The 8652-nt window shown below is 35.9% G+C and overlaps 1 protein-coding gene and 1 non-coding gene across 8 annotated transcripts in view; one reads left to right on the forward strand and one right to left on the reverse strand.

The window, feature by feature from the left end:
• Positions 1-8652, reverse strand: part of Asb3 (ankyrin repeat and SOCS box containing 3) — a 107155-nt gene that overhangs the window by 26166 nt on the left and 72337 nt on the right. For all 7 annotated transcript variants that reach the window (XM_010615827.2, XM_033763983.1, XM_010615828.1 and 4 more), the window contains exons 8-9: positions 7966-8223; positions 4253-4383 (exon numbers count right to left, since the gene is read on the reverse strand). In XM_010615827.2, the coding sequence (XP_010614129.1) occupies positions 4253-4383; positions 7966-8223 (389 nt within the window). The remainder of the gene's footprint in view (positions 1-4252; positions 4384-7965; positions 8224-8652) is intronic.
• On the forward strand, positions 5535-5638 carry LOC117286743. Its single transcript, XR_004517862.1, has one exon. It is a non-coding gene; the product is annotated as a U6 spliceosomal RNA (small nuclear RNA).

Here is an 8652-nt window from a genome sequence, read left to right on the forward strand (position 1 = left end):
AGGAAGAACATGTTCAAATGAGAAAGGGAATGGAGGGTAGAAGGGAAAACTGTAAACAAAGCTTTTAAAAATGGGGAGGGGAAGAAGGGTTGAAGGGAGAGGATAGGAATGAGGGGTCAAGATACACTATGAAGCCAGTCATGGTAGCACATGCATATAATCTCAGCACTGGGGAGGCTGAGGCAGGAGGACTGCCGTGTATTCAAGGCCACCCTTGGCTCCATAGTGAATTCAAGGAAAGCCTTCACTACATAGCAAGATTCTGTTGCAAAAAGAAAAGAAAAAAGCTATACTATGTGCAAGTACAAATTGCCTATGATGAATGTGATCAATATGTATAACAAATATGTACTAATAAAAAACATGTTCCTTTAAAAAAGATCAACTGTCTCTTAAGAGTATGTTCTCAAATCAATGTGCAATGCAAAACAGCAGCACGCTGGTGCTTCTTAGTAAAATTTTTAACTCAAGGCTACTTAACACTATTAAAAATTAAGTGACCAACACAATATTTAAAGTAGAACTCCTCAAAGGGCATACAAGGCCATCTTTTACATCCCTTACTCCATTTTAAATCTATCCTCACCTTCATTTTTTCATTTTTCTTTTCCTTCTGCTTTTAACATCTGTTTTAATGTCTTGTGACACTACATGTACATGTGTATAAATAGTTTTAAATCCTGTTTAGAACCAACCAGAAGGTCTCATGAATAAAAAGGCTGGGTGGAGGACATTACCCCATATAAGACTCAGATCCATTTAAAGTTCTATATATGTATTTGATTGTTTAAAAGTTGAAGACGCACTAAAACCAAATACTTTTATCCATAAGAATTTAATTACCTTGACTTGATCTTAATGAAGCAACCAGGGGGTAATAAATATTATTTTTTAAAACATTTTGTTTTGTTCATTTAAAACAAATGATTTCGTCCAGGCTAGTCTAGAACACCCAGGCTGAGGCAATCCTGCTGGCTCCTGGTTCAGCCTACTGAGTAGCTGGGTCTATAGGCATACCCAGTTGAAATTTTTTGACTAAGAAATCTACTGCTATGGGGTTGAGCTGATGTTTTTAAAAGGTATATATATGCCACATGATTAAAAGATCATTACTAAAACTACAAACTCTCAAGTAAATTTTACATGCTACACAATTCCTTTCTGAAGCAAGAAACTGGAGACAAATCTGACTCAGTAGTTAAAAGATGAACAGCAGGTGATAGGTTGTCATTTTTGTTTATAAACTACCACAGCAAGTTGCTACTTTGTCAGAGCATAAAAAGGACACCAAAGAATTTTGACCAAGATCGTGGCATCTCCAGAAAGCGGAAAGGCTTAAAAAGATGAAGGAAATCCTTCCCCACGGGAAAGACACTGCTGGTGTACTTGTTGGGGGGTGGTGCTGAGCATTATCTAGGGGCTTACAAATCGTGCTGGAGGTTTTAAAAAAATTTTTTTACATATATACTGACAAAACAGCAGGAATTAATACCATGATAGGTTATTAAAGAAAAGGGGATAAGAATGAGACTGTCACACATATAAAGAGCTGTCCTTTAGGGCTTACTTCCACTACTACTAAAACCTCAGGCATGCTTCTGCTTTCTAGAACTCCTACAGCTCAAAATCCAGGGAGAGGAGCCGGGATTTAGTTCAGTGGTTCTGCTACCAGCCTCGCAAGCACAAGGTCCTGATACCAATCCCTGGTATCAAAAAAAAAAAAAAATCCAGGGAAAGGAGGAAATCCAGATAACCAGCACACTGAAACTGAGTGTCCTGAAAATTAAAGAGAAAAAAGGATGCACCAAGAGAATCCTAAACTATAGAGAGGAGAGAATCCCAATCGCATCTGAAATTCAGACAACTGGGCAGATATTTTCTTTCCAGAATTCCAGCACTGTAATGGTTCCCAACACCTGCAGAAAAGGAAATGCTGGAAAATATCCTGAGAGACCAATATAAGTAGGACAAAGAATAGAAGCTCTAAGTAGTTTGTAACAAATTTTTAAAACCTTCCTAAAACAGGGTAAAAGTGTCATCATCTGGATAACACAAGAGTCACTGGGGATTAGGCTTACTTGATCTCTGCACTATTGACACTGTAGCTGAATAATTCTTTGTCACGGAGGCTGTCCTATGCATTGCATGTATTCAGCAGAATCCCTGGCCTCTACCTCCAAGACTACAGCAGCACTCCTATCAGTTGTGACTATCAAAGCCTGTTTACAAAAACTGCCAAACGTTCCAAGGGCAAAATCGCCCCTACTGAACACCACTTCTTTGAATGAAACAACAAACAGCTGCCCGGCTCATTTCAGCCTCTTGGTAAATAACACTTCCAAGTCATCTCATCTCCTGAACTAGGAAACAGAAAGAATAGGAGAACTTGTAGGAAAAATAACATGTTCAATTTTGGTTATTTCAAAATGCGAGACATCAGGGTGGGGATTTAGCTCAGTGGTTCCACTGCCTACCTCGCAAGCACAAGGTCCCAAGTTCTATCCCAGGTACAAAACAAAAAACAAAAAACACCATCAAAATGTGAGATACCAAGTGGAGATGTCCAAAATGCAGTTGGCTATATGGAACTGGAACTATGAAAAGAGGTCCTGGCTCAAGAAATAGACCAGAGAAGCATTAGCTGCATTAATACCTTTGAGAACGGCTTTTACAAATCTTCAGCCAACATAAAATTCTCCTAAGAGATGATGATGATGATGATGACCCTACACAAGCTCTACCTCTTCCCTAATTAAACAAGAAGCCCTTCATAGATTTAATCTACCAGAGAGTAATATACTCTTGCACAATTGTTACCTTCATCTGGACAAACCTGCCATATGTTAAGGTCTTCAGAGTAAACTCTCACACATCTTTACTAATTGATATGTTGCAATAATTTTCCCATTTGGCATATGCTCCCTGTTGGACTCTTTGTTCCCAAATCCACTATCCCATATTCTATCTGATCTGAATAGATATTTGTTCTCTTCTGCTGCAAATATATAATTAGTAAAAGCAGATGTAATTCTCAAAATTAAGAATTACATGCACATGAGTTTTCCAACATTATCATTAAGGAAATTCTGTACTAAAAGGCTCAGACGCCAAGCTAATTACTTTTTTCTTCAACAGAAATCTAACAGTTTGAATACACCTCAGTTCAACAGCATGTTTTCCTGAAGTCTGTTTTGAATTGACAAAATTTATTTAAATGCAATTCTCCAAGAAATCAGAAGATACATTTCTACATATGCATAAGTTCACTTGTGAAAAATTTACTCAAAATGTTCTTATGAAGAGTTGCATTTTATGTAAAATATAGTGAAGTAACAATTTTCATAACTTAGGACATATAATCTGGTTAACAAAATATAGTCAAAGTAAAATTAATCTGAATAATGAACAGGAATACTTTGCATGTATTTAGTTTAAATTACTTTTCTTGTGTAAAATTTTCTACTGCATATTCTTTAATTTTGTTAACCTAAAATTTTTAATAAATGTAATTCAAAGTTTGTTTGAGAATAGTCACTTTTTTTTATCAATCAATTCACAGAATTTTTACCCAGCTCACATCCATAGTTATACCAACACACTGGTACTCAACCAGCAAGGACACAGGTATTAATAAAGGATAGCAAATATTCCTTTCAAAAATAATTAAATAGTATGGAGAAAACAAAAATTCACATATATTCCAGAAAGCAAAATTAAGTTTAGCATTTTTCTGATCACAAATCAAGTATTAAGAAGCAGATTTTTTGAACCTACTTTTCATAACATAATACTTATTTTTCAAATACATGTATGTCATTGAATCAAAATACCAGTAAAAGTCTGCTTTTCTTTGTTTTTATTTTGTTTTGGTTTTTTGAGAGAGGGTCTCACTATGTAGTTGAGACTGACCTGGAACTCACTATGTAGCCCAGGCTGGTATCGAACTCGCAGCAATCCTCCTGCCTCAGCCTCCCAAGTGCTGGGATTACAGGCATGCGCCACCACACCCGGCCACATCTGCTTTTCTTTATATGGTCTTTAGACTAAACTTTTAAAATCAGATGTGATTTTTACTGAAGGAAATTATTGCCCTCTCACCAAAGTTCCAGCATTTCCCCACATAAGAAAACACAAATTATGTCCAATTTACTGTGTGTTCTCTAATAAATTTTTTCATTTAAAATTACAATACAGCTAGAGAAACAAAAGAAGGAAAAGTAGTGAAGCATATTTAAAAATTGTTCTTCCTTACCAAGCCATTGCTGTAGAACCAAAGAGTTTAAGGCACGAGCAGACAGCATCTTTTTGACAGTTGGTGGAAGTCTCTTCCAATTAGTAAACTCCAAAGTGAAGATAAGGGTGTCTTCATTGACTGAGTCAATCCTGTATCAGTAAGATATTAACAAGCCATCAGACACAAAATATACCTAGGACACATTCTGGAAACAAATAGCAAAATACCTATTCTTATAACATCTTGATAAGGAAGGTAGACAAAAAGTGGGCACAATAAATATTCACGTAACTGAAGACAAGTTAGAGGTAGTTTAATGCAGCTTGGTCACCCTTAAAGACACAAAATTAACAATTATGAAAGTATAATGCCAAAGCACACCAAGTTACGGCTAATGTAATGTACAAAAGGGAGGGCATGCTTCTGCCTAGCTCTCAGGGACGTACAGCAGTTCTCTGGAACATTCCTCATTATAGATTAAGACCTAAAGGATGTAGCAGAAAAAGTTTTAAGGACTGAAGGGATACCACACAAACAGTTCTTCCTCTGTTCTTTCAAAATAATAACCAGACTCCCTCTCAAACCCACCCAAAAGAGCCACCCAAATTTTGTAAGTGCTAGAAGCCTAATGGTAAGAGCACTGGTTTAAAGAAAGTCCTGATCTAAATATACCTTTTAAAGCTTACAAACAAGTTACCTAGATTCTTAAGCCCTAGCTACTGCTCTCTAAAATGAGAATACATAGTCTGCCTATTTCAAGGAGCTATTTATAAAATAACATAATATAGTAAACATACTTTTTAAACTATAAAGTATTATGTGGTATTTGACATTGCTAGAACTTATTGAAAAACTTCAGTATTATTTTTTAGGTTTCATACACTATAGATAAGGTTTAGTCAAAGTTTAAGAAGAATTTTAAATCCTAACAAGCCATTTGAGCTCTATTAGAAATCCTCTACCGTCATATCTTTTGAAGCAAAATAACATTAAGTCTCTGGTAATTACTAGAAAAATTCTTGACAAGGTTAATTTTTTGGACATATTTCTAAGCAACTGAACAAGGAAAAGAAAAAACTAAATAATACTCAACATATCATCTCAAACATGAACTTATTTTGGGTAATTCAAAGTATCTCTAAAATGACTGATCAGAGTATATGAAAATTATTTCCCAAATTCTTAATTCTCTCATACACAAATATATAAGGAAGAACTTAAAATGGAGCTCTGGGAAAACATTTTACTTCTTACTCTGCTCTCACTGAAATAACAATTTATCAAGAAATATACTAAGTGAGTGTTCACTTCGGCAGCACATATACTAAAATTGGAACAATACAGAAAAGATTAGCATGGCCCCTGCATAAGGACACGCAAATTCATGAAGCATTCCATATTTTTTAAAAAAGAGAGAAATATAATAAGTGAAATGACAAAATATAGTCAGCGGCAAACAATCTCCTTGATGTTCTAAGAATACCATACCAAAGGTTACTTGGTTCTGGTTCCTATTTCTTTTTTGGTTTTTTTGTTTGTTTGTTTGTGTTTGTTTGTTTTGTTGTTGGTTGGTTTTTTGGGGTTTTTTTGACACTGGGGATTGAACTCAGGACCTTGAGCTTGCAAGGTAGGCAGTGGAACCACTGAGCTAAACCCCCAGCCCCCTATTTCTTTTTTTATTTTTCTGCCTTAATGTGCTGCAACTCTCACTGTGACCCACCACAAAGTCATTTCTTATGCACTTATCTGAACACACATGAGAAATAAATCTGTTTCCACAACTTTGATGTGAGTTCATTTTACCAACACTAATGTTACAAAAATGTGTTGTTATTTTGTACTACACTGACCATTACATTGTGCAGAGCAATTGTACAATCATAAATGAGTAATGGTTAATCAACACAATGTACAAATAACATCTGCTCTCTATTATTATCTCATTACATTCCAGGAGGAGGTAGGGGACTACATCTTGCATTTAAAGTTGAAAAATATTTCAACTTTGTAGATTATATTGTGACAGGAATTATTCAGCCAGATACATTTTTAAGACTGGTTAAAACAAGCAATACCTAGAAAAGACATTTATAATTTATATGACAAAGATTAAACAGCAGACTTACATCCAATATAAATAAGAAACAACCAAAATCCACTTTAGCAACATATTAAAATTTTTATGGGATAATTTTTCTTACAATAGCACTTTGAATGTAAATTTGATCAAAGAAAGCAAAGCATTCATCTTATTCAGTGTAAACACTGGCTTTATTCATTCAATAAAAGATCAGTGAACAAAACTTTGACCATGTTAAGCACCTTCTAAAGTAAAATTTTCCACTGTATTTTTTCTAACAAATATAAAATGACTTAAGTTCTTCCTTAGTAATAAAATATAAGCAAAATTGGCATTCTGAATTCAGAGAGCTAAAAGTTTTACAAATTACTTTAAAATAATTTGCAATTTACTGGTTCTTAACTATTTCTTATTCCACTAGAACTTTTTTTTTTTTTTTTGATACTGGGGAGCAAACTCAAGACCTTGCACTTATAAGGCAGGCAGTGGAATCACTGAGCTAAATCCCCAGCCCAACTATTTTTTATTCCAGCACATCGAGTGGCTCATTACCACAAAAATTCTCAACTATTCACACTAAGGGTAAGAGGCTGCATGAGAACCAGGGAAAGAAGAGTATATTTTAAGAAGCTTTCTAAGAGGATAAACCTAAATAAATTTCTCTCCTTATAAACAGCTTCTTTCGTTGGCTGGAGAGGAAAGGAAAAACATGCAATGTTTAATTCTTTTCTCCTGTATAGGTTTACCTTAGTTAGAAGCAGGCAAGAGCAATAAAAGTTGGCACAAATCCTCCCAAGTTTGGCAGGGAATTAAAGGTACTTGAAATTAAGTGACACAACTACCTCATAGCACAGTGGCTAAGAACATAGATGAGCCACACTACAAGACAGCCTGAGTTCAAATCTAAGCTCTAACAATATAGTAACTTGCTCTGAGAGCTTGGGCAAATATGTTGAATATCTGGCCTCAATATCCACCCTCTGTAAAATAAGGGTGAAATAGTTCCTACACCATTGTATAGTGAGTTTATATCACTAAACAGCTTAAAATAGTTCTTACTAATAGTGTCAAGCAGTAATTTTAAGGTGTTGCTTTGTTCTGTTTTTACTGGGAAATGAGCTCAGGGCGTCACACTTGCCAGGCAGGTGCTGTGCTGCTAAGCTACATCCCCAGCCCAGTAATTTTAAGTTTTGGTCAAAGAAATAAATTAGAAATCGGAAAAGATCACACAGGTTGAAAGTCCTGGGCAAGTCATGTAGAGCCAGTTAGCAGCTTCAGGACAATAACACAGTGCACTGAGAAGAAAGTGGGGTCCAGAGCCAGGTCATATGAGTGAGAGTTGAAGGGGTTCTCAAGAGTTTGCATTTGTGGACTCTTCTTTGCACCTGGCGGCTCTCCTTTGTGTACAGAGATCTTTATTTGGCAGCATCCCAGTACCTTACCTTTTTATTGTGTCTGCCATTACATGTTATTCAACACTTTTCACTAAGCAGAAGGCTTAAGACTATCATCTCTTTCCGACTCTGACTCTCTCTCTCTCTCTCTCTCTCTCTCTCTCCACACAACACACAGATCTCAAGAAACTGGGGGAATTCAAGACAGTATATACTCACTCAAAAAGGGTAAGGCCTCTTATGGTAGGATTTCTTACCAGGAACTGCATAGAAGAGTCAACGGGTCAAATCCAGCAAGGAGAAGATGAGGTAACCATTCCTTATATTTTGTTTGTGCTTTAACTGCATGATTTATAAATTCAGATATATGGTTCCATGGTGCCAATGGGCAACCTTTCTTCAAAAAGTAGCGAAATACTGAAAACTTCTCATACTTCAGACAGTATGCCAAATGAAGTTCATTTAGCTGGGCTCCGTACTTCAAAAGAATATTCACAACTCCAAGGAACTCACAGCTCCACCATAAAAATTTTGAGAAAAGGGAAAGAAAAAGTAGTAGTTAAGATTTTCCATAATAACACTTTCAAATTGTTAAAAACAGTTTCACCTGGGTAACAAGGATAGAGGAGGATTTACATGCATTGTGAACTGAGATTAGACAACACAAGAGGGGAAATTTTACTTTTTAAGCCCTCTGTACTGTCTGTAATTTAAACTGTGATCAAATATTGTTACAATAGAAAAGAAATGGCTTAAGTATGTACTTTTAAAAATTAACATTAACAAAAAATTTTCTTTGCCCGGCGTGGTGGCGCACACCTGTAATCCCAGCACTCGGGAGGCTGAGGGAGGAGGATCACTGTGAGTTTGAGACCAGCCTGGACTACATAGTGAGTTCCAGGTCAGTCTCAACTACATAGTGAGACCCTGTCTCAAAAATACAA

Source organism: Fukomys damarensis, unplaced genomic scaffold (assembly GCF_012274545.1).
Source record: "Fukomys damarensis isolate Sample0158 unplaced genomic scaffold, DMR_v1.0_HiC HiC_scaffold_2, whole genome shotgun sequence".
Taxonomy (NCBI): Eukaryota; Metazoa; Chordata; class Mammalia; order Rodentia; family Bathyergidae; genus Fukomys; species Fukomys damarensis.